Source organism: Bactrocera oleae, chromosome 2 (assembly GCF_042242935.1).
Source record: "Bactrocera oleae isolate idBacOlea1 chromosome 2, idBacOlea1, whole genome shotgun sequence".
In the NCBI taxonomy this organism is placed as follows: domain Eukaryota; kingdom Metazoa; phylum Arthropoda; class Insecta; order Diptera; family Tephritidae; genus Bactrocera; species Bactrocera oleae.
The window spans coordinates 14,136,261-14,164,026 of NC_091536.1; the positions used below are offsets into that span (position 1 = coordinate 14,136,261).

At 36.0% G+C, this 27,766-nt stretch overlaps 4 protein-coding genes across 7 annotated transcripts in view; 2 read left to right on the forward strand and 2 right to left on the reverse strand.

The window, feature by feature from the left end:
• Nucleotides 1–7,253, forward strand: part of sas (stranded at second) — a 53,636-nt gene extending 46,383 nt beyond the window's left edge. Inside the window, exons 7-10 of one of the 2 annotated variants that reach the window (XM_036378110.2) lie at nt 1,497–2,636; nt 3,222–4,247; nt 4,981–5,211; nt 5,541–7,253. In XM_036378110.2, the coding sequence (XP_036234003.2) occupies nt 1,497–2,636; nt 3,222–4,247; nt 4,981–5,211; nt 5,541–5,548 (2,405 nt within the window). In that variant the 3' untranslated portion in view covers nt 5,549–7,253. The remainder of the gene's footprint in view (nt 1–1,496; nt 2,637–3,221; nt 4,248–4,980; nt 5,212–5,540) is intronic. The other variant, XM_036378112.2, reaches the window with a different exon arrangement.
• A 657-nt stretch (nt 7,254–7,910) lies between these two features.
• Nucleotides 7,911–10,091, reverse strand: LOC106620966 (protein SHQ1 homolog). The gene is made up of 5 exons (XM_070109508.1): nt 9,786–10,091; nt 9,408–9,729; nt 9,160–9,343; nt 8,858–9,002; nt 7,911–8,799 (listed from the first exon to the last, which is right to left on the reverse strand). The coding sequence occupies exons 1-5, from the start codon at nt 9,980–9,982 to the stop codon at nt 8,115–8,117; spliced, it is 1,533 nt and encodes a 510-aa protein (XP_069965609.1). The 5' UTR covers nt 9,983–10,091; the 3' UTR covers nt 7,911–8,114.
• Nucleotides 10,092–12,913: 2,822 nt separating this feature from the next.
• Nucleotides 12,914–14,914, forward strand: Hr83 (Hormone receptor 83). The gene is made up of 2 exons (XM_070109520.1): nt 12,914–14,463; nt 14,557–14,914. Exons 1-2 carry the CDS (start codon nt 13,545–13,547, stop codon nt 14,766–14,768), a joined length of 1,131 nt encoding a protein of 376 aa, XP_069965621.1. The 5' UTR covers nt 12,914–13,544; the 3' UTR covers nt 14,769–14,914.
• Nucleotides 14,915–16,053: 1,139 nt separating this feature from the next.
• LOC106620963 (uncharacterized) overlaps nt 16,054–27,766 on the reverse strand; it is a 95,830-nt gene continuing 84,117 nt past the window's right edge. Inside the window, exons 7-16 of one of the 3 annotated variants that reach the window (XR_011396358.1) lie at nt 24,032–24,122; nt 22,562–22,934; nt 21,856–22,456; nt 21,418–21,594; nt 20,356–20,548; nt 20,024–20,288; nt 19,776–19,953; nt 19,681–19,692; nt 17,267–19,587; nt 16,054–17,231 (exon numbers count right to left, since the gene is read on the reverse strand). Coding sequence is in view for 2 of the 3 variants with exons in the window: in XM_036378108.2 (XP_036234001.2) it covers nt 18,417–19,587; nt 19,681–19,692; nt 19,776–19,953; nt 20,024–20,288; nt 20,356–20,548; nt 21,418–21,594; nt 21,856–22,456; nt 22,562–22,934; nt 24,032–24,122 (3,061 nt within the window). In the remaining variant the exon portion in view is untranslated. Of the gene's footprint in view, nt 19,588–19,680; nt 19,693–19,775; nt 19,954–20,023; nt 20,289–20,355; nt 20,549–21,417; nt 21,595–21,855; nt 22,457–22,561; nt 22,935–24,031; nt 24,123–27,766 lie in introns of all 3 variants that reach the window. The other 2 variants (XM_036378108.2, XM_036378109.2) reach the window with 2 other exon arrangements.

Consider the following 27,766-nt stretch of genomic DNA (forward strand, 5'->3'; position numbering starts at 1 on the left):
AAAAAAAATCTACTATATCCTTTAACTTCATTAAAGAGACTATCCCAAATTAAGAAGCTTTCTTAAATATGTTTCGCTAACGAACCCTTTATTAACCTGTGTCTATACGCAGAGAGTTAGAAATAAGAGCTTCCTAGCGCGACAGTATTTATTTTTCAAGAACGATGTTTGCAAATAATGTAGTTCATTCTGGTAATTCATTTGCTTGTTCGGGTATTGAATTTTGAAAACAAAATCTTATAAAGCATATTGCTAAAAAAAAACATTTTCCCTAAGGAAGAGCTTTAACTGATTTAAGAGCTTCGAGAAGCTGCTGTGAAGATATTAAAATAATCAAACTTTAACCGTTAATATCTTTTAAACCGTTAGCTTAACGAGAAAAATTGTAAGAGGCTTTTTTGTAGAGCATTCAATTCCTTTCTTTCTTAAAGTGGACCTTTTTCAGAGTAACAAGGCAAAAAAGAAATGTACGTTTTTTGGACCCACCCAAATATATATATGTATATATAAAGCACTAATTTAAACTTACTGCTCTACAAAAATGGTGTCTGGCAATGATGAATAACTCGTAAACGCTTAACTTAATCGAAAGATTGTACAGACCATTTTTGTAGATCAGAAGATTTCCTACAAGATTATGAGCTTTGCAATTTAAAATTAGTGCTATATATAATTTTTTTTTACCTTTAATAAAATGAGTTAAACATTGGTTATAATTAGCTCTTGAAACGCTCTCATAAAAATTGGTTAAGAGTTGCTAAAAACTCGTTAGACGCTCTATTTGTCGAGCAATATTACGGGAAGAAGCTCGAACATACATTTAGTTGAGGTTTTCGGTTTAGAAAAACTATAAGCAGATTTATTAAGAATCAGTATATTGAAAATAAAGTTATAACCTTTTTTAAAATGTACTTAAATAAAAATAGAACTATTATAAATTTCTTTTCTGTTTTATCATAGCAAAGTCATGACAAAATCATTCCTCAAATACTTAGAATACACTCAAAACCAAATAACCGCTTAGGTGGCTATTAAAAATAGTTATATCTGCGTCATGTTAGAAGAGTTATGAGCCAAAGTATAAGTAAAAGAACTGTTTCTTCAGAATCAATACAACGATTTGCCGACTCAATTCCACGGAAAAAAAATAGTTTCGCGAAGCTTTATGTTTATAAGTTTATGCTTTGCATTGGTTATTGATGTGGTCTTTACATCACTCATTTTGATTTTATAAATTCTAATATCTTTTATTTTTATTTTTCTTTTATTTGTAACTTCTAATGCGCTTCATAATGACATGTGCACTTACATATCACGTATCTAAACGCAATCTCTAAATCTTAAAACCAAAAATCAATAACATCATGTGATAATCTATTGCATAAAATAAAATCGTTCTCTTGTAAATAAACAACATGTCAATGCCATCAATATCATGCTCGTTTAATGTCATAACAACAAACTGTCTATCTGTCGCATTTCATTATTGTCAACAGCGTCATCCACCGAAGAGCCGAATAGTACTGGCAGTATAACGACACATGTCTCCAATGACAAAAATGATATATATCCAAGTAAAGCACATGAGAAACCCTCCGGTCGACCCGGTGACGCATTCTATCCCACCATCGATGGTAAACCGCCGAAAAACGTTTCGCCTTATGGTGATGTACGTCCCGAGAAACATGATAAGCATGAAAAGTTTGTCAAGAAACCAGTTATTGTCAAACCGCAGCAAAATGAGGTTAAATACGATGTGCACGAGCCGCAAGATGAACACGACACCGTGCCACCCGGTTTCATACCTATACATTTAGGCAGACCTGGCGGTATTGGCAACGTCGTAAACTACAATCCGCAGCCACCAACAGCCGGTCAAAATGTTCCATATGGCTTTTACAATCCAGCACAACCACCAAAAGATCGCTTTGATCCCTATAATTCCTACGAACCGTACGATATCAGCCCGAATGGCATCGCACAGGGTAAACCACCCGCACCAACTAGTCAATCGGATCTGTTTAATATTATAGGTGCTGGACCACCAGCCGCACATCCATCGGGCATTCTCGGTGCTGGAGGACCGTCTAGTTCACCGCCCGGTTTCAAAGGTGCACCAGCCAATTTGTCGCCTCACGTGCGCATCGAGCACATTTTACAACACTTGCAGCACACGCCCGTACAGGGTGCCTATATAGCAAACTATGGGCATGGCAATGAGAGTGGCGCCAATGGTGGGTTGCCACAACAGCAACTACTACACCACCAGCAACCGGGCCAACCACCAATGCATCCACAATATGTGCCCATTGTGCATAGTGGCTTGCCACCGCCACCACCACCGCATGGTATTGCGATTGTCGATGGCCAACCCGTGGCTTATGGAGGTTTTCCAGTAGTACCTGGCCTAGGACAGCCACCACATAATCCTCATGCGCATCCAGTGAATGTGCCAAGCAACAGCAATACTAATAATAATAGCAATTTACTGCAGCATCAACAAACACCGGAACAAACGGCGAGTGGTTCTACCACTTTTGCGGCAACCACCAGCGCTGTGGGCTTAACCGCGCAATCCACCGAACATGGCGTGCTACCGGCAATTGCTGCGACCGCAGTGCATCCCAGTCAAAAAGGTTGATTCATAGCCTAGCCTTAGCCATAGCTCACACACATACACGCACAATTACATTAACATTAAGCATGAGAATCTTGCATCTTTAGAGCCGCTAACTCACCATAGTAGTTGGTTTCGTATTTTATTTGACTCTACCCTTCAATTAACCCTTTTAAAGTAGCTACTGAATGCGATTTACATAACACAACATTACATGGTTCACTAATTCATCAAATAATCATTATAATATTTTAAGTAATTTTAACCTGTTCTTTAACTCTTCTTAACTCTATACTAAACTTATACTAAACTAACTAAAAGCATCCACCAAAACATAAAAAGAGATCGATAGTGATATGTTAACACAACAAACAGAAAATAGTAAGAATACAATGAATTATATGCCTACACAAAATCATCGAGTATAACTCCTACCTAAGGAAACGATATACCATATATTTATTTACCCAACTTGTTGAATTAAGCCCTTTCAAATATTTAGACAATTGTCTCCACACTGAAAACTAGCAACAACTTATAACAATATATTCACGATAACACAATTTACTTACTCTTTCTTCCCTTCATGTTCTCTCTACGCTAGGCTTCAACAATCTGCAAAGCGGCATTGAAGTTCTCAATCTGGAAGCCATTGATCCACGTACCATACGCATAATTTTCACCGTACCGCCCACTTATGTCAATCTGCACGGTCGCGTCGAGCTGCGTTACACAAATGGTCCCGGCAATGATACTACTAATTGGGAGCAACAAATCTTTGCGCCCCCCGAAGATCTGATTGCTACTTCGCAAATGGAATTCGATCTTCCCGGATTGGAACCAAATTCGTTGTACAAGATTAAGATTACACTTATTTTACGCGATTTGAACTCACAACCGACAAGTCCGATTTTGACAGTGACCACACCTGCCGATCGCATAATTACACCACCACCACAAATCTCAGATTATCGTCCAGACTTCAAGGATGTCTTCAAAAATATAGAAGATCCAGAGTTGAATGTGAGCGAGACCAACTCTACATGGTTACAATTAACATGGAAGAAGATCGCCGATGAACAACTGGAATATATTGATGGTATACAATTGCGTTACAAAGAGCTGACCGGTCAGATTTATTTATCCACACCGCTGGTGCATCGCACACTCACCAGTTATACAATTGAGAATTTACAACCGGATACTGGTTATGAAATTGGCCTATTTTATATACCATTGGCGGGGCATGGTGGTGAACTTTTGGCTGGTCATATGATTAAAGTGCGTACCGCGCCTAAGGTTGATGTCTACAACTTTGATGTTATGGTTAATGTGACTAAGGTGAAGTCGCAGAGTGTGGAGGTCTCATGGAATGGTGTGCCATATCCGGAAGATAAATATGTAAATATTTATCGTGCTATCTACCAGAGTGATGCCGGCAAGGAAGATTCGAGCGTTTTCAAGGTAGCCAAACGTGATAGTACCACGGGTACACTGATTATGGACTTGAAACCTGGCACTAAATATCACCTCTGGCTAGAGATGTATCTAACAAATGGCAACATTAAAAAGAGTAATGTAGTGAACTTTATGACAAAGCCAAGTGGACCTGCGACACCGGGAAAAACTGGTAAGTATTGGTTGGCTTGCAAAAAATAAGAAGATAGTAATTTTTAATTGTCTTTCGTATTGTAAAGTCTTTAATGCTTTCGAAAGGATGCAAATATTTTTTGCGGATCTGGGTAATTAAATATTACTTTTTATAGCATTTTGAGTTATATCGGTTTATTTTCGTCGTTAGTCAATGCAATCGTTTTGGAATACATTTTCTAAAAATCCATAACATTATTTTTATACCTTAAACAGGGTATATTAAGTTTGCCACGATGCTTTTAACACCTAAAAGGAAATACTAGAGACCCCATAAAAATATATAATATATATAAATGATCATCATGACGAACTGAGCCAATTTAGCCATGCCCGTCCGTCCGTACGAACTAGTCCAACAGTTTTTGAGATATCGATATAAAATTTTGCACCCGCCCATCTCTCACCAAGAACCTACTCATTTGTTGGAACAGCCGATATCGGATCACTATAGCATATAGCTACCATACAAACTGAACGATCGGAACCAAGCAATGATTACTGCCGATTAAAGTTCTTGTATAGAATCTTTTGTATTTGTGAAGGGTATTATAGTTGCGATGCAACCGAAGTTAAAGTATTTTCTTGTTTCAATATTGAATCTCCCGACTGGAATAACAATATTTTTAAATTAATTTAAAATTTATAATTTGTTCGTTGGTTTGAAAAACGTATATATTTCATAATTTTTAATAATAAATATTTTAATTCAGGAAAACTGCTCACAGCCAGTGCTGGCGGTGATCAACCAGTCGGAGATTACTATGGACCGCTGGTAGTCGTCTCAGTAGTTGCTGCATTAGCGATTATGTCGACAATTGTACTGTTACTGATTTTAACTAGGAGACGAGTACATCAAACAGCGTCTATAACGCCACCACGAAAGAGTGATGCAGCCTATGATAATCCTTCTTATAAGGTGGAAATACAGCAGGAGACAATGAGTAAGTATAAAGTAGAACAAAGTAAATGAAAATAAATAAAATAAGAAATTAATATAATAATGTGTATTTTAACACGTCGTTGATGATCGCATAAATTTTAGATTGAAATAAACACATTTTTTTATTCATAATACGTGTTAATATTAATATATTGTATAATAAAAAAAATTTTGAAATAAATTGTTTTTTTTTTTTTAATAAAAAAAAAATATTTATTTTCGGTTCAGTGGGACACTGTGTCATTTTCTGCGGTTTAATTTATTTCTCTCTTTCTGTTTTTATTTAATAATGTTTACCTTATTCTAACTCATTACCCTTTCTACTTATAGATCTGTAGCATTTCTAAGCTCATAAGCTGCTTGCGAAGTTTCTGTCCAAAGGCCAGGCAGAATAAAAATTACGAATCCTAGTTGTATTAGAAATTAGGAATACGTTTTTCACATTATTATTTTATCAAGTTTTTTTTTAGTACTCCTTTATTTTATACCTTTATTTTTGTTTAATTACTTGCATTACTTTTGTAAATATTTTGTATTCAATGCATATTTTTTTGATTACCTTTATTATAATTACTTTTTGCCGTCAATTATAATTGAAATCATTATTTTTTTTTACCTGTATGTGAAACTTAAGTGTGCGTTCTCTTTGAATTTCGTATGAAAGCAGTGCCAACAAATAAGCATATTCATGAATAACAATAAATAGAATTTTCGCTTTGGCATGCAGTTATCTAATAGTTAGAATTTTGTAAGAAGCAATGGTAGCAATACTTAAAAATTGTAGTACTTTGTAATACTTGTATTACAAAAAAAATACTTATATTCTATAAAAGCCATGAAAACAAAATTAATATTTTCCTTTTATTATTTAAGTGTAAGGCTTTATTCCGTTTTTTGTTTTTAATATTTCATACTAATTATTTTTTGTATAATTTTTTTGTTTTTTTGCTTAACAGCAGTGCTTGCTATTATCTCGTAACGTATTTAAAAATATTTTTGTATGTAAATAGAAAGTAAAATAAAAGAAAACAGCTCAAACACCAAGCAAAACGTTTCTAATGTAATTTGTGGTAATTATTTAATTAAATTATTTTCTTAATTTTGAATTTTTTTATAAAAAGAAATAAAAATGTTATTTTAGGCATTTTACCCTTTTTGAAATACCAAAAAAAAAATTACAAAACAGAAATTGAAAAATATTTAATTAACGTTTTTCATTTATTGAAAATTGATTTGTGAAAATTTATATAAGTGATACCTTATTTACAATTTCTCTTCTTATACGACATTAAAATGTTTATTAGGTGTTTACAGTGCTTGCATATATTAAAAGAAAAAACTACATTTAAAATGTTCCAAAATTTCATATTAAATTATAAACGTTTTGCAATGAGGTATTAATTTCTTTCAAAAAAAAAATTGATATATATTTATTAAAAATAAAATATATTACTTTGTTCTTTATTTCTGTATACTTATATGAAAGATTTTCAAAATGGCGTTATAAACTTTAGCTTTACTCATGCATACCTAGTAATTATCGAAAAGTATTTAAGTATAATATTAATTGTGAAATTACTTATAAAAATAAAATATACATATAAACATATAAACGAATGCATATTGCTAGTTTTTTTTTAGCCGAAAATTGTATGAGCCATTCGCATAATCCAGTTGCAATAGCCAATGACAATCCCCGCAAAAAACATTCAGAAGCGCTAAGTAAATTATAAAAATAACATTATTTGCAATAAAACAATTTTTAGTGAGAGAAAAAACTGCTGAAAATTTTATAGATTTAATATGTTAGCATATAAATACTCATAACTAAATAATTGCTTGTATGTACAGATGTATGCAAAGAAATGTTAAAATATATTGAAAACGCACAATTTGTGTAGAGACATGTTGGTCATGCGTAAGAGAGCGAAGTTTATAATATAGATTTAAGTTTATATTGAGATATGTAAAGCCTGTAATAAGCGATATATACTTTATGAAATAAATAAAGTCGATAAATTACATACACAGATATACAATAAATATACTTTTTCTTGTATTATGGCCAAGTAGGGTTAATCCGTGTAAAAGAAGGCGCATTTTTATGATTTTTGTTTTTAATGCAACAGTTAAAAACTATTTCTTAAAACGAATGGTACATTACAGCATGACATGTTTGTTGGTGGTAAATTTTCATGCAAAAAAATTATACTGGAGCAGCTCGGAAAAAAGTTGAATTGCGGAGTTCCTCATAACTCGATGCTGGCTCATCTGAAATCAAAAAGTCAATATTATATTGTTAGATAATCGCTTTGTCCAAATAACGCTAAAGATGTATTCTGAAATTTCAATCGTTCACTTTTTGGAAACACTTTGAAGAAAAAAACGCAATTTTTTGCGAAAAAATCCGTTAATTTGTTATTGTAAAATGAAAAAAAATTAACAAGTTTGAAAAAACCCTCTCCGACGTTATCTGGTAAATTATATACAGAAATAGCGTTCAAAAGTAGTTACGGTACAGAAGTTTTGAAGTTATAAGGGGTACCGACTTCGAAAACGTGAGTTGCGGGAAAACGCTTTAAAGTTTTGAAATCCGTAGTAATAAACCTTTTAGGTATAAGTAAGTATTTATTCTTTAACGGTTTGTCAACAAACATACTTACTTCAATTCCACATAACTAAATATATATTATAAAACAGTTTCTCAGAGTACATTTGAAATATTTATTAAAATGCATTATGGAAATGTCAATTGATTTGCAAGCATCACTTATCGCCTATATGTTAAAACCCATATACGTACATTTAATAAATATTAAATTTTTTTCATAGCATCCAGTTACGCTGAGTTCTTGCCTATGCATATGTGTATGTAAAACAAAAAATAAATAAAACCACAAAATTTTAAGTTTTTGCCACATTCACAACCTCCTTGCACTGTTCGATAACACTATTCTGCTCGGTATCACTACTGGAAGAGGAAGACGCCGCGGTCGATGATGAGTCTGTAGCATCTTCACCACTTTCTGTGCCGCTCTCTTCATTGGTGTCGTCATCGTCTTCATCGTCAATATCTTCATCGGTATCATCGTCGATTTCGTCCTCGCTGGTCGAGGTATTACCCAAATGCATGTCTGTGATCAATTCTTTCAACAACTCAGTCTCGATTTCTCCCAATTCCAAACGTAAATGCTTCTTCGATACATCAAGCAGCACATTTTTCAGATTACGTGCTAAAAGACACAAATGCGTTGAACCACAACGATTGCTATCGGCTACATAGCGTATATAATCTTCAATGTAATATTGATTAAAAATCTGTTGATTACAATCGCTGCTGGCAAATATCGCATGCGTTTGCAATAACTGTTTTAATACCCATGCTGGATTTTTTTTCAAACCATCAATGGCATCTTGCAGACACAAGCGCCCTAAGTCGTAATTGCGATACAATGGATAAATAAGTGAGCGGCGTAAAAAACTAACAACAACATCTTTAATATTTTCGAATGGTTCAAAGTAACTAAGCGTGGCGGAGAGAATGCTGCGGGTCCAGGCGCTTTCGCAAGTCGGCTCATTCGATGTGGTACTGAAAGGTAGTTGTAGCGTTAATGTGAGCCAAGAAATTGAAAAACATGAAGTAATACCGTATATCATAGCAAATTGCCAATAGTATGCATATCAGACCACAATCTACATCCGGCTGTTCGTAGTCAGTAGACAGCCCTGCTTCTTGCGACTTCCGTGTCAAATTGTGCAGCAAACACTCCTCATCGCGAGTAAGCGTTATATCTGAAAAATAGTTAAATACTTAAAATTAATATACGATAAAAAAAGAAAAGTGACAAAATGCAAAATATACTCTCAGCACAGTCTGCTTTACTACGTTAAATTTTCATCCACATTAATACGGTTGAAAATATTATCAGAAGCAATACAACTTACACACCTTCATAATTATTATTATATTTCATAGGATTTTCATGCCCTTCGGGCACCTGCAGCTCAACGAAATTCAATTTATACTGATCACGTGAAAAGTTTTTCAGCTCGTCTATTTCACGGTCAATACTACGTTGGAGCGGACTAACTGTACGTGGTTCCGGCATTTGCGCAATAGCAGATCTATCGCCCTGTTGTGTATAAAAGAGAGTTCAGTTAAAAACATATGCAGTGGCATAACACAAATGAACTTACAAATCCGGTAAGATCCCCCTTAAACTTCCCTGCAAAACCATAACCAAAATCTGCTATAAATTTCAACAATTCACCACTTTTGTCCACTCGCAGAAAACAGTTGTCGGTAATGCGTTTCAGCTTCCACAATTCAATAGTTGGTGGCTCTGCGCCATCTGTATACGTTTTCTCTGCATCACTCTTTTCTGGTGGCAGTTTTTGCTCCTCATTTGATCGCGGCAAGCAGGGTAAATCTACTTCGTAATTATTTGTTTTGGTATTAAAATTGATAACAAAATTTTTCATGTCTTTGGTGTCGAATTGACGCTCCGATAAGTGAAATCTACAAATAAGCGTTTTTAAGTACTATCCATTTTAATATCAATGAAACGTAATTACCGATAGAGTCGTGTATCCGCGAAAATGTAGAAATTGTGATCCTCCACAAATACGTCACAATTGCGTCGATTTGGCGTTGCGTTAGTTTGTAAGCCGTCACCATCACCGGCTTTGGCGCGTCTATTCTCCACTGGCGCAATCTGTAGCCGACAAACATTTCCGTCGATTGTGTATTGTATTGTCGGTTCAAAAGTCATTACTATTCGATATAGAAACTACTAAAATTTTAACAATTTTGAAAACTAATCCCGGAAAATTAACGAAAAATTTACGATAAAAGTCTTGAGCACATTGACTTATTTATTGACAGCTGATAAATATTTACGAATGTCAGTATGAAAGGAATGAAGTATTTGACTAGTTCGTATTGCCAGATCCGTATTATTTGTATGTAAAGAGTTCTTAGAAAATGTTTAAACTTTTTGACAAGAGCCATTTACATATATGATATCTGATTAATTCCAAAAATTCATTTCTTTGTGTGAAATAACTTTTAAAGTTTATACTTTCAAAGCGAGATATTTTGGAAATAAAGGAAAATATCTGTAGGTACATTTATGTTTTGCGGCTTCTGAATTAAAAGCGGTTATGCGATATTAGAAAGCAGTTGTCAATCTACATATATACGTGACAGCTGAAGAAGATTGAGTGTACCCTACCCAATTGGTATTCGACGCTCAAGAACTTGCTTTCAAGCTGATCACACAAATTACTTGTCAAAATTGATTTAAAGTGACATAGGCTGCAAACAACTTGATAATTAAGCGTTGCCATGGAAATCACTTAAAATTTTTTTTAAATTGTTTAAATTATAAAATATTGTATATCTTGGCGATAGTTAGAGGATAACGAAGAAAAATTTAACAAATACTAAATCAAAACCATTCTTTTCTAAATCTTTATTTCAAAAACACAATTTATTACGAATTTATACCTACCCTAAATATTGAATTTGAAAATATCTTCGCGATCCATCAATTCTCAATATGGGTCACAATCTAAATATCCCAATAATATTTGAATGTGTTGCCTTCAATGTATCAAATCAACACTTTTATAGAAATACGATGGTTTTGTTTTTGTATTTAATAAAACAAACATCATGTTAGGTGAAGAGGCGGCACTAAAAGCGATCACTTTCTATGAGGTCAAATCGCTACTAGTGCAGGAGTATATAGAACGGCTGAACAACCTATCAAACCGCAACCAAGTGCATCTTATTTAGGTGCCTGGTCACAGGGGTATAGGCGGGAATGAACTGGCTGACGAGCTGGCCCGTTCTGTAGCCTCCACAAGAATAATAGGACCAAAGCCGTCGTTGTTCGTCGCGGTTGGTCTGTACACCATTAAGAAGCTGCTCCGTTGTGAGGAAAGAGCAGGCATGGAGAGACATTGGCAGCAACTTCAGTGTAGGCACCATGCCAGGTTGCTAATAGGGGGTTACGATCCCAGAAGGTTTAAAAATGTAATCAATCTCCCAAGAAACAAGTTCCGGCTACTTGTCGGGCTCTACACTGGCCATTGCAGGCTCAAGAAGCATCTTTGCAACATGCCCCTTGTGCAAACTGCCGGTTCTGCGACATGGAATCGGAAACGACAGAACACCTGCTAGTAGACTAGGTCGCGGTGCATACCTCTATTCAATCAATCTATCTATCTAGGTGAAGATAAGTTGAATGAAGATCTTAAAGAAAGCATAGCATAAAAGGCAGGAGCAGACAGATATTTTGTATTAACAGCATCTTTATCTTTACGTAGTATTTACGTGTTGTATTTCTTTATACTACTTTTTGAATTTAATTCAATTTTCAACTTATGTTAATTTCCAACCTGAGGTCAATACGCTCACAAGTAATGCTTGTTTCTGATTATATGCCTTCAAAGTTCAGCTGCTTACATCAAATCTCATCACAACAAATAAAGACTGTTGAGCTAGCAATAACCGAATAAGCTCCTAGAAGGAAGTAATGCCTTGCCAACCAATAGACAATTTATACCAACCGCATTTGACATAAACACCTCACTGACTGACCACACCCATTTCCTTAAATCAGCGATGGCAAAGGTCTAATCAAATCAATTTATTTATTTACAAATTATTAACGTGGCAAAATGCTAGCGCTTGTTTGATTGCTGTTAACACCCATAACTGTAAATTGACGCGTGACAATTGACAAATTGTCTAACACTTTCATACATCAGCACACGTATACATATGTACTCACATATGCATGCATGTGTGTTTCTTTGCAGTAAAAGTAAATAATCACAATACAAAACGTAAAGGAAATATATGGTTGTTATTATATTATTTGAAGGCGAGTTTTAAGTGGTCTTCTCGGTAGTTGGTGGTTAGGCATCATTGTGTAAATAAACATTGCCAGTCATGCTAGGTATGATGTTAAATGTTAAAGACTATATTGAATAATAGTTTATAATACAGTGAACCCTTGTTTGGGGGTGCTTAAAACTATATTACTGCTGTTAATTGAACCGCTCTATCTTTATGGTCGAAAATACTAGCTCTTTTTATACAACGAACTACTTGTTCTATTAATAATAGAGCGATAAGGTCTAGTGACTATTTCCACGTTCATTTGACTTTTTGGGCCTGGTCTAAAACCTTACACCTTTCGGTTTCAACCAGAGTAAGGTATACATCTTCGTGGCAACTGAAATTCACACTGACTGATAATAGCGTGCTTCTTATTTCTCCAATTCACAGTCCCCAGCTCCAACTCTACTACAGCCTGAAAATGATAACACTGTCGCCGGGAAACATGAAGAGTCCTTAATCCATTGGAAAGAAATTCTTAATGACATATAACCAACATGCTGAAACATACCTGGAGTCACTCCAAGCCAACCGTCATTCACAACAGCCGTACTAAATAGATGTTCAATATATTATATTATACAATGATAAGGAGAAAAACTTTCTACCGCAGGATTTTGAATCGACGTTTGCATCTTGCAGTTGAGGCAGGTTCGACTGGCTTATTTCAACACATCATTACATATCCAACCTGTCTGACCACAGAGCTCTTTGAACTAAATCTTCGGTGGATACCAAAGCTAGGGACTTGGAATGGGCTGTTTTAGCTAACGATGTGAAGATGATGAACTGTTTGACGCTTCTTCGAATGGTTAGTGTTTTATGAGATGTTTTTCGTTTATTCATTTAAAAAGAATACTTCAGGCGTGGTCAATGCTATAGGAATATCGATTGTTATATAACTATAGAAAAACCTTATTCAATAATATTATATTTTGACTCTACCCGGAAGCGAATTTATGACCACCGAATAATTTTCACGAATGCATTCAACAGCTGGTACAAATCTTATCTTTCCTGTCTTGAAACAAACATACATACGAACAGTTCCATCTAATCCAAAACCTACAGTCTTACCATTCCAAAGACGTCGCCTATTAGGACTCAACTGTTCACACTAAGTGCATTCAACTGTAATTCTCCACAGAGCAGTCGTTACACATAAGTCCCGATGACGATTTTTACGTGAACTTACTCGTATTAAGGAAAAGTTGCAAACCTTTGCTTTGCAATTGAAGTGCAATTTTCATCGACAGGATAACCGCTTATTGACCCATCAAACAAGTATATGAACGTATGCAAATTTGCCTTATAAGAGGTGGCACGCGGCAATGATTGACAAAACTAAAATAGTAAAAAGTATACACATGTCTCCTGACAATAACCTATAATAAAAGCTATGTAATTGGAAGGACGCATACAACATGTGCATACATATGCGGGTATTGAGGAGTTCAACGGAAATTCGAGTAAGAATTTCAATTGAGCGCGGCTATAAAAACCAATTGCAATTTAGTGCAGGATTTCAGTTGATTTTTAGCGCGCAGGTTTTAAGGATGACAGATCTACGTAGCGTTGATGATGCAGTAGAGTCTACGAAATCCACAATCTCTCATTTGTATAATGGCAACGACTCAACTCTACAAGTAGTCTCAACTAATATAACACACAATAACTGTCAGGTATGTGGTGATCAGAGTTCCGGTAAGCATTATGGAATACTTTGCTGCGATGGCTGTTCTTGTTTCTTCAAGCGTAGTGTACGCAAAGGTACTCTGTATACGTGCATCGCCGCAAAAGGCAATTGTATTGTTGATAAGACACGCCGCAATTGGTGTCCATATTGTCGTTTGCAACGTTGCCTGGCGGTGGGCATGAACGTAACCGCCGTACAAGAGGAGCGCGGACCGCGCAACCAAGCAGCTACAGGCAAACATGGTGCAACAAGCTCGAAAAGTTTAACCTTAGCGCGCTGTGATTATACGCACCATACGTATCGTCCCCATTATGCAACGCAGCAGCAGAAGCCACACACTGCGACGCTCACTGTCGGCAATGCGGTGAATTTCCAAATACTTGCACAAATCCTTGTGACTTGTCTGCGTCAAGCTAAATGCAATGAACAATTTCGTACACTAACACCCACGCAGCAGGAGGCTATTTTGAATGTTGTGTGGAATGAGTGCTTTGTGTTGCGCGCCTCACATTGGTCGCTGGACATAACGGCTATGATTGATGCCTGCGGTGATCCGCAATTGCGGCGTGTCATCGCTGAAGCGAAGCAGCTGCGCGCCGATGTGATGGAATTGAATTTCCTTGAAACCTTAATACTTTGCCGCAAAGGTAAGTGGTGGTGCCAGCGCTTCCAATATCAATGAGTAGGAGTTTATCTTTGGCAGTGATTGTCTACATACATATGTATTTGTTAATTTGCAGAATTGGCTCTAAGCGCGGAGAATGCAATGTTGCTAGAGAGTTATGCAAATGGCACTTTGGTTTCACTTGCCCGTTATACCATGCAACAATCGAATTGGTTGCGTTTTGGCACGCTGCTGCTGGGTTTGAGGCAATTAACCCAACGCTGCTACGATAGTCTACTTTCATCGCTTTTCCGCACAGTTGTCAGAGATATAGTAAAGAGCTTGTGAGTTGAGTAATATTGTGATTTCCATATTGTTTAGAGAATTCGGATTTAGTAAACAAAAAGTTCCTCTCTTTGTCATGAAAATATTATATATTATTAAGACTTATGATGTAATGTAATAAAAAAACAAATAAAAAAGTTATCTTTTAATCGGTCAGTTTTTATGTGTGATTGCACCGTTTCCTTGGATAATAACCCAAGCCATATTTGGTGAGAATATCTCATTAAAAGAAAAAGTTTTTCTCACAAGCGTTTCATTCCGATCGTTCACTTTGTATATCAACTATATGCTATTGTGATCCGATCCGATAATAACCCATACTAAATTTCTCTTCAAATGAAAAAGCTTTCCATACAAGCACTTTATTCCGATTGTTCAGTTTGTAGAGAAAGAACGTGTGTATCTCAAAAACTGAAGGCCTTATATACAGATGGACCAACGAATATGGCTAAATCGGCTTAGCTCATCATACTGTTCATATATACATATATATTATAAGGTCTGCGACGTTTTCTTACAAATTAGAAATTTCGTAGCAAATTGAATATGTCCTCTTCAGGGTATAAAATATTCAATGCAACATCTAGTATAGCTTGTTTCGCTACTTTCCAACGCTTAGCGAATCGAAGACAGCTATTAGTTGATTAAGTACCCCCTTGTAGTTCGATCGAGTTAGATTCGTTCCATAAATTTGATGTGTCTATGCTTGTAACACTTCAGATTTAGTGGGAAATGTTTCTATTGATGATGCGATTGAGTTTTAAGGAGGTTATAAAAGGTATATTAATAAAATAGCACTTAGAAACACCAGCAACTCATGCAGAATTGCGTAGAACCTCCCCAAAGGCTTTTGTATTGAAAACGTGACTTCATAGAGCTAATTTGGACGGAATATTTCAAATATTTAATTCCTATATCATTATGAATACCATATTTTGTAAGGTTTTTTCATTTTGGTTCACTTATGAGTGCTATGATATTGATTTCATCTATATCAAAGTAATTTCTGATATCGAGTGATACTTTGGATTGAACTAACAATTGCGTTATTTTTAGACTAACAAAAATTAATACATATTTTATATACCTACTCGTTTCTAACCTTAGGCTGCTTGAGGCTATATCATTTATAATGATTCTGCTTAAAGCTTGTGGATATTTCCGTTTTTGTATTTAATGGAGTCGAAGGTATCAATAAAGAAGGTCTTACTATTTCGTATTAAATAAGTCGCTATTGAACATATAACTGTGTACCGAAATTTCCAAATAATGAACAGATTTGTATCAGTTACTTTATTTATAAGTAATTTTTTATTTATTTATCAATCCAATTATATTCAGTTTTAGTTCGGAAGTATTTGAGAGTTTTCATTGAATTTTTGTTGCACATACATACATATAAATTCATACTAAACATTTTTGTGGATTAATTGTGGGCAATGGGTTTTGATATTTTTTGATTTTTTAGTATTTCAGATTACTTACAACTATTTAATAACTGTTTCGGTTTTATATTTCTCTTTCGTTATTGTAAAAACTCAGTGGTATTTGTTTATATCAATTAGTTTACTCTCTATAAACCGCAATAACTAATTAATTGAAAGTATTTTTTTTTTTTTAATTTTTTTGATATTGTTTGTATGTAAATAAGTTTCTGTTTCCTTTATCTAGTAAGTTTGTACCGTTTTAGGTATTCTCAGTTACATCTTTGGCATTACATTCTCAAAAGCTTTACAACACACCTCAAATACTGCGAAATTAGCCATTGTGCTGTTGTTCTTCAACACCAATTTTATCTTTAGTACAACAATTACAAAGCTTCATTCCATATATAATTTACTATACATATTTTTTATATATATATCCAAATGTAGTTTTAATTGGCAAGCGTTCTTTTGAGCTTTTTCACACTTTTTCTTATGCAAACATAACACACACGTCCCGCTTACCATATACATACATATAAAGTAATGCATATGTTTGCATGCATCGTATATATATATCTATATATACTTAATATGCTATATAATTACTGTTTCTCTAAGTTTTCAGACTACATTTTTATATTATATATATATAACTACAGATTACATTACAATTATTAGGTTTATGTAGTAACAACGATTGTCTGTTAAAAAATAACTGTTTAAAGTCGAGATTTTCTCAAACTTTTTTGTAATAAATGTTACAATGCTGTAAAAACATTCAAAAAAAAAATATATTACGTAAATGTTTTTGCAAAAATCATTATTGAAGCACTGAATTTTCCATTATAAGATTTGTGACTTTTCTTTACTAATAGAAGCGATAAAGCTCACTAAAGTTCTTCATATAAAAATAGAAAATACCGTAGAACCGGCCGCAAATATTTGTAATACTCATTTTTCAATTAAATGTCGTTTTCAGTAGCACTTAAAATTGGGCCGATAGTACACTTGACCTCTCACCGATCATTTGTGATGGCAGCTTTTCAAACTCTTTCTAAATCTCTTCTAATATACCTTTTCAAACTCTTTCTAAATCTCTTCTAATATTCGAGCAAAATGGTTCAAAACAAGTACAAACGTTAACTTCAGCTGCTTCGAAGTTATAATACCCTTCACAGGCGCATTTTTTTATAGCATAAAGGGCTATAAAAACCTTTTTTTTATTTATTATGATCAGTGACGATACCTTGTTAAATAAAAATGTTTTCCTTATAATGACTAAAGTTAGATCGTTCAGTTTCAGGCTAAAGTATTGTTTGTATATATATATAATAGTTTGATCTGAAAACTATTTTCGCAGAATGCAGCGATACCTTGATTAATAAAACGTGCAACATTTTGGTATCGTCCCTTTTGAAATAAAAAGAGATTTTCATACAAAAAACTTGTTTTGGATCGATTAGTTCGTATTGCAGCTATACGCCATAGTGGTCCTATATCGGTGGTTCTGACAAATCTGCAGCGAGTAAGTTGGTTAGTAAAGCACCTGTGCAAAATTTCAGGTCCATATTTCAAAAACTGGGGACCAGTTCGCATATACTCGTATATAGACGGATAGATAGACGAACATGACTAAATCGACTCAGCTCATCACGTGGATCATTTATATACTCGTAAGCATATATTTATTGGAGCCTCCAACATTTGCAGTGATTCACTTTGTTCCGTAAATATACAAGTATATAAACACATATTTTCTGCTGGAACCTGCAGTCAATGTCAAAGTGACATATGTCAAATATATCTTCTTATATCACTTTCATCTTCATATGAGCTCACCCTTACTGAAAAATACCTTTTGAAAGGACCTGTCCTATAACATAAGTTTTTATATAAGATGGCACACAGAAAAAGTGTACATATCAATCCTCCCATAATCATTACTTACACAAATAAAATTTCCATAAATACAATACTATTACAATACTTAATAAAAATCACATTGGTTATGAATTCTAACGGATTTGTACTGCATTCAACGTAGGTTTTGATCCACAACAAAAATTTCGAAAATTTAATATTAAAAAAAAAATGCTCAAAATGTCTTCCAATCATAAGCATTTTAAGTGCTTAACACTATTTGCTTATGGTTTAACCCATATTCCATGGTAACGAGCCACACAACCATTCTTAGAAATCATATCTGAACGCCTTAAACCGTGTCCTACCTGCTAAGTAATGTCTCTACATTTAATGTCAATTCATTGCGTCGAATTCCACTGTCCTCCCCCGGAGTCGTATTGTTCGAATTAACTGAAGCCGTTGTTGTTGCTGTCGAGGCATCGGTGGTGGGACTTTCTGTTACAGCGCCGCCACCGCCGCTCATATTATAACCCACGCCGTTTAAGGTGCGCGATGGTGCTGGCGAGGTAGGCGCCGACAGCAATGCAGCCGCTAATGTGGCATTAGTTGGCGGTGTTTGTGCCTCTACCGTAGAGGGTGGGCTGCGATTCAAATTGCTGTCCAAGCTGCTGTGATGTTGTGAGGATGCAGGCGAAAGTGGTATCTCCTCGATTTTCTCCAGATCTTGTGCGATCGAAGTGGAGTTCTGTTTGTGCGCACGTGTCAATGTGCCTTTCGGACTACGCGAGGTTTCATGTAATATCGGTATATCCAACATTGAGGACTTATTCATGAGCGTCATAGCAAATGAACCCTGCAAAGAGCTTTGGTGATGCTGATGGTGATGATGATGTTCCGATTTTGCTTGCGTGTCATCGCGATCGAGACTGAATTGTCGCCGTAATAGACGACTTGAGCCAGGTTTCGAATCGAATTTAACACTACTGCTGTGTACGCTACCACCGCCAGAGCCGGTGCCGCCACCAACGGCGCTACAAACAGCACCACCGCTATACAAATATTTACCATCGTAGAATTGTGTGAGATTACTTTCACTGGGACTGAGACATTTGTAATGATTGTACGGTGAACTGAGATCCATCATCTCTTCAATTTTTTTATAGAGGCGCGATGAAGAACCACCTGCCGAGCTAGGCAGACGATTAAAAGTGCCCGGTGTGAGCAAATTCTCAGGTGAAAGTTCAGACATTTTGCGTGATTGCGGGCTGGCGTTAGGTGTCTTCGCGGGGAAATCAGGACATAATGTGACATTCGGACTGATTGTGTTCGTAGAAGTGGAGTCCAAAGAGTATGAGTTCGGCAAGTTTGACGAGCAAACGTCCGCATTGGTGGGTGGCGTAATCTCCACTTTCACTTCGACTGATTCGCCAGCCAGCGAGGAAGATTGACTTGAGGAGGGATTGGTGCTGTTCCGTGATTTGTTCGCTTGTGCTTTGAGTGTGATCGAATTGCGGATGAGGGACTCATCTAGACTGAAAGCAGTATACAAGATGTCAGAAAAGATAGTTAGTATATTTTATGAAAAAGTGTAGAAAATATTTTTATATATGGCTCATAACACTCACCCGTGGGATTCACTGAGCAAGCATTTTCAAATTTAAGGGAAGGTATTTTAAATAAATATATATCAATATAGTAAATAATGTATCTAGAGGCTTACCCAATTGGCGGTGGGGCAGGCAACGGTTTATCAAAACCTTTCTTCCCTAACAGCCAAAAGGTATTCATCATTCCTTTTCCCTTAATTTCAATTAAACCACGCTGTTCTATCGTATAACCGCCTCGTGCTTCCAAGCGATCACGTGTTTCCTGTGACATGTGTATGCGCCAAGAGGAACCTTCCAAACAAAGCAATAATAATAACAATCTCAATTATCATTATTGTAGGTTTATAAACGGAGTTCTTACCCGTTGATTCCATACGCGATGCTGTATTCACTGTATCGCCGAAGAGACAGTAACGCGGCATTGTTAATCCCACCACGCCTGCACAACAGGGACCTGTATGCAAACCTATTCGTAATTGCAACGGTACACCAGGTAAATGCTTCACATTGAAACGACCACTTTGGTGTAGCAGATCCAATGCCATTGTGGCAATTTGTTCCGCATGATCGGGTATTTTCACCGGTAAGCCACTAACAACCATGTAAGCATCGCCAATGGTTTCCACCTGACAAGGAATATAAATACAATATATATATTTGCACCAACGCATATAAGTAGTTGTTTTTACATACCTTGTATACATTGTAGGCGTTGATGGTGGCATCGAAAATTGTGTATAGATCATTTAGCAGGTCCACAACTTGTACGGGACTACAGTGTGCAGCAATCGTTGTAAAACCAACAATGTCGCTAAAATAGATTGTGACATCGGAAAACTCTTCCGGTTCGACGGCCAAGCCCATTTTCAATTTTTCCGCGACCGAACTGCAGTTGAAAAAGGGAGAAGTTATTTGGGTAAAAAGAACAAGCCAGCCTTAATAAAAATGACATTTGTTATGAATTATAACGGATTTGTACTGCATGGAACTTAGGTTTTGATCCGCAACAATATATGTAAAGCGTCAGTAAAAATATTACGAGTATGATTTAGACAATTAAGAAATTGTGCGTTTGAAAACCGAGAAATCTTCCAAGGTAACTAAAAAATATATAATTTGAACAAAAATAATATATTAATTTTAACACTATATGCTTATGGTTTAACCTTCTAAGGGTGCTTGTAGAGTGAACGCCGAACCGAGAGCAAAACTGATGAATGTGCAAGATCAACTTCAAAACTGTGTGCGTAGATTTTCATACGAAATCGCATAGGAAGTGCAGATTGGAAGATGACCGAGGCCGAGCGTAAAGCTGATCAATGCGAGAAAAAAAGCTTTGAAGTGTTTTTCGGCGTCGACTCGCGTTGAAACGGCGCATATATGATATATTCAAAAAACTTTCATGGAAGCAGAGACTTACAATTTGCTGCTGGACTGGATGCTTGAATTTCGACACTAGAAATAACCCTAGTTTCTATGGAAGTTAAGTTGTGGTTATTGCTAGCTTTCACTGTGCCATAGTTAGCACTACATGCTGCCATCTTTCAACGCCTAACAAGGGGGCCCAGTTGGGTCAATGTGTCGAAACCAGCTGAAATATATTTGTGGAATATTTACTCTAGCTGCAACAAGAACATCAACGAAAATCGTAATCAGTTTACAAACTTCTAATACGTATGCAAAGTCCTTGCATTTTATTTTTCCTTCGGCGCTATGCGACGGTTTTATAAAAGGAGTTCACTTTCGTTTTCTTACCTTGGCAACATGCGATTTAATAATTGTTCCGTTTTTTTTCTCTCGATGTCCAATTGATCTGTGCGCTCACGTATCAGCTCCTCCAAATTATTCGAATACTTTTCCAGCATTTGAAACATTGTGTCAACGAAGTTCACCTTCCGCCCGTGATTGAGCATTTTAAAGCGTTCGTAAACGCTAATAAAATATTACAGCAAATGTAGCATATTATTCATCGCACATCATTAAGGGTGTCATCAACAGCCGGTAGGCAAAATAATGCGTTAGCGCGGCAGATAGGTGAAGAAAAAGGCGAAGTAAATAAATAGATAAGTGAAACATAACATAAAATCAATATATGCGGAATATCCATAAAGTATATTTATAAAACACCTTTACTGTTCATTACCACCAAGCTATGTAAGCAGTAGGTTAATAAAATGTTTGTGCTGTACTCACGAATTAAAGTCGGGCCGCATGTCCGGCTGTTCAGCCCAGCACTGACGCATAATGTTGATAGCTTCTGGCGGTGCAGCACCCTTCGAAACGGATGGCCGTATCAGTGGTGGTGGCTTTTTAATTTTCGCTATTATTTCGTCCGGAGATAGCGACAACATACAGTAGGGCTCACCGCGTACGACGACCTCCTGCATGATGATGCCAAAGGAATAGACGTCACCCATTTGTGTGCCCAGTACGCGGCCATGGTGTTGATGATGAGTTTTCATTGAACGTAACAATTCCGGCGCAGTCCACAATAGTTCTTTAGCTGTGCGTGTGAGTGGCAGAAGATTCTGCACCTCATAGAATGATGGTAGACCATAATCGGTGATTTTCAGTACCCAACGCGCGTCCACAACACAATTACGCGACGTTAATGTGCCATGCACGCGTAGGGTTGAGGCGTGCAGGTAGCGCATGCCGCGCACCAAATCCGTTAACAAACTGAGACGAAAACTCCAATCCAATTTGATTTCGTCCATGATGAGCACATCCTGCAGCGAACCGCGTGAACAGTAATCGAACACCATGGCTGTGCGATTGGGATCGGAGAGCCAACCTAGCGAGAAGAAGGTGGTAGCAGAAAAGATTTAGTACAAAAAAAAAAGCACACAAAACAAAGTTTTAATTAAACGTTACGCAGCAAAAAGTATTTATTACTCACCAATTAAGGGGTTAATGTTCTCGTGTCGCATGCCGTGCGCTGCCACCAACAGATCCATTGCTTTGGCCTTCAACTCAGCCGAGCCATTCAAGGGTATTTCTTTCAGTTGTACCAAATCGCCATTGTAGCGCGCCCGCATATCTAGGAGCGCCGGATTATGACGCGCTAAGCTATTTGTGCCTGACGTACCTTTAGCACCATTCGCTGTGGCTGCTCCTCCAGTGGCTGTGCCGACGCCCGGTATAATTAAGCCAAGATTTTTTAGCGAACCGATTGAACCTTTAAGCAAATCAGGCTTGTCGACTTCGGGGCCGCCGAACTCTTGTAGTTGTTGTAGCCAACAGCAGAGCATCGCTTCGATGCCCTCATCGACCTAATTGAAAAGAGAGAACGTACATATTGTCTCCTACTGATAAACTTCACTCATCAATATAGAATAACATGACAAACATGAAAATGCGTAAGTAGCTTAAGCTCTCTGTAAAAAGTACTTATGTGAACAAACAGACATAAGCAACCCCTGAATTAAGATCAAGTTCGAAAGCATCCTTTTCTAAAAGTATGCTAAGCATTCTAGGAGGAGCCTGCACCGAAGCTTATCATAGGTGTATTTTTTATAGCATAAAAAGATATAAAAATATCATTATTTTGATTTTGGTCGGTCAGTTTGGATTACGGCTATAAGCTAAAGTGATTCTTTGGATATTTTTGGTATGTCTGGGGTAATAATCTATATTAAATTTCCTGAAGATATTTTGACAAATAAAAAAGTCTTCCATACAAGAACTTGAATTTTATCAGTCAGTTTGTATGGCAGCTATATGCTATAGTTGTCCGATATCGGCGTGTTGATAAGGAAAGGACGTGTGCAAAATTGCAGACCATATTTAAAATAATACTTTAAAAATAGTTTATATGCTCTCCGCAGTGTCCTGTTGAGTGTTACAAACATCGTGGCAAATTTAATATACCCAGAAAAGTGGAAAATTATAAGAAAATAATAAAATATAGGATTTTGATAGGAGATACCTTACTACGCATGTTTATCTAAGTCAGAGGAAAGAAAACTTGAATAATACGACTGAAGCCAAACGGCAACGTAATTAATTAAATATAACATATAACCGGATAATTCCAAATAACTCAGGAATTTATTTTACTCTTATTTTAAGAGATCCATACATAAGTTACAATAGTATGGATGCCTTAGACTTTCAAATATAATATTTGTAGATATTTCAAAAATTTAGCTGAGCTGTTATTATTTATCGACACAGCAATCTGATTTTGCTACTGAGGTTAAGATATTGATTATATTATGGGTAAGGAAAATCATAATTTAGTTCTATATATCCAAATGCAGATTTTAACCCATTTTATACTCCACTATATTGTAATTAATGCAAAGTATTGTATATTTCTTAAACACTTTATGTCATCACAAACATAGTGAATAAAAATTTTACTCACCCTGCGTGAGTCGACTGGAAAGACAAAGTCATCAGCGGAGAGTACGATTTTGTTGGGTCCTTTCGAGAGGCGCTTACGTAGAAAGTAATTCCTGAAAGTATAAAAATAATTGGATAATTAGCGCGCAACTTAAGCTGCGGTCACATAATATTTGCTTTTCTTTTTCATAGTAAGTAGTATTATATAACCGAAACTATTAAGCAAGCTTACAAGTAAGCGTAATTTCCACTTTGAGGTTACACTAAAATGTCTTAAAAATAACTGCCATCAAATTGAGAGTATGGCGCGAATGTTAGCCCAGTGTAACACTCACTCGATATGCGCTCGAGTTTTTGTACTTATGTATTAACCTGCCATTTGCAATGATACTCGTGTGTTTGTGTGCATGTGCGTGTGTAACATTAACTTCGTGCTATATAATGCAACAAGAACAAGTAGTAAAAAATAAAACAGCTCTAGTTAAAGCTGCGGAATTATATTAATGAACTGTGCTAAAGTTTCACGCGCAGCCATAATAATTCAGCGTGGTAGACCGTCTTCAGTGAAGCAAAGTAGCAGCAGATTAGTCATTAACTCGGTTGCTTTGTCTGTCTGATCTCGCTGTGTGCGATGCTACAACACCACTAACACACATATGTACGTGTCAATGTATGTGCAACTTTGCTTGTTTGTGAACATTTTTTTGTTTTTTTGGTTTGCTTTGTCTTTTTTATACCTCATTAGGATACGTGCAACTTGACTCCGTGCCGCTGGCTCGCATCTCATTATGTACAAGTTTGTTATCGCTTGTTGGTCATTTTATGGCTTTGTGTATCATTTAAACGCGACTGCTGGATATTTACGATAGTGTTTGTAGTTGATCGAAATGTCAGTGTAGTTGTTTCATTGCCTTTTACACAATTAAATAGTTGCTGAATTGCGCTGAATAGCTAAATAGCTTGTATATACCACCAGCGTTCGCTGTTTGATTTCTTAGTTCCGTTTAATTTGGTGAATTACGGTGGTAATTGCTTCAAATAAACTGTTATTGTGGTGTTTAAACAGCGTTGGCATAGTATTAAAATGAAGATGCTAACAATTGAACTGCGCCCACTTAATAGCCACATCTTATTGTTAATTTTAATTTTTTTTGGGGTGTGTCGCTTTAAGTCCTCGTGTTTCTTTAGTCGTGTGGTTTTCAAGAAGAAATAAAACGCACATAATTCAACGTTAAAGCCAATAATTTTTAATTAAGCGTTTGCCATTATGTTTTAAAACTTATTTCGGGCAAGTGACTGCCGCGGCTGGCTCGAATAAATTCTAGCAGAGAGGCTATATTTTAGACCACTTTTGCAGCATTTGGCGTCGTAAGTCAGCAATAACGCGCCGCTCTTCCAAAGCGTCGATCTTTTCGGGCTGGTCTGCGTAGACAAGCGACTTCACATAACCAAACAAAAAATATTCCATCGGGTTTAAATCACACGTTTTTGGAGGCCACACCACAGGTCTACGACGCGAGATAATGCATTCACAAAAAGTTAACTTCAATAAATTGATTTTTTCGTTGCTGTATGGCATATAGTGCCGTCTTGTTGGAAGCAAATGTCATGAGCTTTAGCGCTGAATAAAATTTTCTTGTGAAACCGGGATCGGTGGCCATATCTCGTTCTGGGCCTATTCACCGAACGTGCGATGCGTTTGATGGTCGTTCGGCTTCAATTCTTGCATGAGTTAGTTTAGTTAATAGATTTTGTAAGCCCGCAAACTAAGATCCTTCCGTAAAGTGGATGAATACAATGGCGGATGAACTCATTAGCGCCTTCGGTGTGCACTGTACGTTGTCTCTGAGGATATGCATCTCCACTCGAGTGTTGGAAACAGAACCATAGTTACTCGAATTACCGCTTCTGCTGGACGTTTATGTCGACCGAATATTGGAGCAGCGCGCAAACCAAACGATTATTTTGGTAATAAATTTGCACAACTTGCAAACGTTGTTCGGGAATAAGTCTGTTCCTTATGAAATGTCAAACCAAAATGAGTATAAATCAAATAACAGCTGTCAAAAAGAGTAACTCCGCAAAAAGTATTGCCTCGGTGAAAACCACTTGTCTAAAAAACACTCGTTAGTTTAATTATCAAAAACTATTAAAACTGGTGTCAAATATTGCCGAGTAATGAATGTTGTTCAAAGAAAAAATTGATTATACTAAACTATTGCAGATTCTTAAACTTACTGGGATTACTATGTACTTGTAATAGTATTATTCTTATTTATGTTCGAGTTCGAGAAGCATCGAGTATTATACTGGCTCAAAATTCGTCTGCAAAAGTTAACAATTAAGAATGCATTGGTCTAAACTAATATATTCAATATTCACTAGTGATATCATTTCACAAATAAAATTACAAAATATAAAATGTATTAGGTCAATTTAATTTTATTAGGATATTTGACATGCTGTGACACGATATATACATATGTATGTCCAAAAATTGCCGGTAGGCGCAAATAATTTTAAACGCTATTCTTATATACAGGTTATATTAAAAAATTAGGGCCGAATTTATCCATTTCTGGTGGAATCGATATGATAAGTGAAAACTATTTTTACTTAATTTTATTAAGATAACTGAGATATTATTAGATTCGATAAAAAATTCGGAGAAATATGCATTATAAGGTGAAATTCATATATCATTCATGGTTTTTTGTGAAATTATTATAAGTGGTATATATAATCTCATAGGAGATGTTTCAATTTAAGATAAAATAGACTTGAATTATCTTAGATAATGTCGTCTTTAAGATACGTTTGTAACTGAACTGCTCTGGCTGCTAAAATAATGCATTCTATATAGTTTAGTGGAATTATGTGCTATTTAAACAATTGGATGCGACATCAAAAATCCAAAATTGTTTCATATAAACTTAATTTAGCGTTATACTTGTGGCATTGCATTGAATCGCGCTGAATAACTGCAAACTGCGAAATTCTCCCCACTGAAATCGCACTAAATATTCCATTTTGAGGCGATTAAACAAAGTTTTACTGCCAATTTTAGCGTAGTGCTTATACTCGTAGCGTTTTTACGCTAATAAAATCCGAAAGTTTACACATTTCAGTATACCCATGTGGGTGGATGTACACGCGTGTGTCGTGCGAATGCGTGCACCACGCGTATTTACGAATACTTACAGCAGATGTGCACATGCTCAAGCACAAATGCATATGCATTCATACACGTATATCACAACTTTATGCAACTACATATTTACAAAATGCTGGAAACACATACATATAGAGCTTAATTTAATTTAATTGGTGCAATTTTTAAAGCTTCATACAGTATTCTATATTATGTCATGTGCGTATGTATATATGTGTATGTGTGTGCACAAGGTGGTGCTGTTTTATAGCTTCTCTGGGAATTTAGCAGTATGTTCATAATTCGGTTTTTTACAACTTTTTAATGTAAACGATTGAGGGACAGTTGACAAACAACTTAATTTTTTTGTTTGATAAAGGCTTTTTTAATATATTGTATAAAAGAGACTTAATTTGAGAGAAACTTCATATTTTTGCGTAACGGATGCGTATAAACACAGAAAAATAAACCCGAATTTGTGGCATAATGTGATAGCGTTATGAAGGATTTTTTTTTATCATCAAGTAGTAATTTTTTCACAATGAACGTACTGATTAAGCTTTCGTCCACAGAAGGTGAAATTAAACTAAACTATTATATATACGC

Coding starts and splice junctions, on each gene's coding strand:
- LOC106620966 (XM_070109508.1), bottom strand. CDS start 9,982: ATGACTTTTGAACCGACAATACAATACACAATCGACGGAAATGTTTGT. Junction 9,730..9,785: donor GCGGATACACGACTCTATCG/GTAATTACGTTT, acceptor GCTTATTTGTAG/ATTTCACTTATCGGAGCGTC. Junction 9,003..9,159: donor ATATAATAATAATTATGAAG/GTGTGTAAGTTG, acceptor ACTATTTTTCAG/ATATAACGCTTACTCGCGAT.
- Hr83 (XM_070109520.1), top strand. CDS start 13,545: ATGTGCATACATATGCGGGTATTGAGGAGTTCAACGGAAATTCGAGTA. Junction 14,464..14,556: donor CTTAATACTTTGCCGCAAAG/GTAAGTGGTGGT, acceptor GTTAATTTGCAG/AATTGGCTCTAAGCGCGGAG.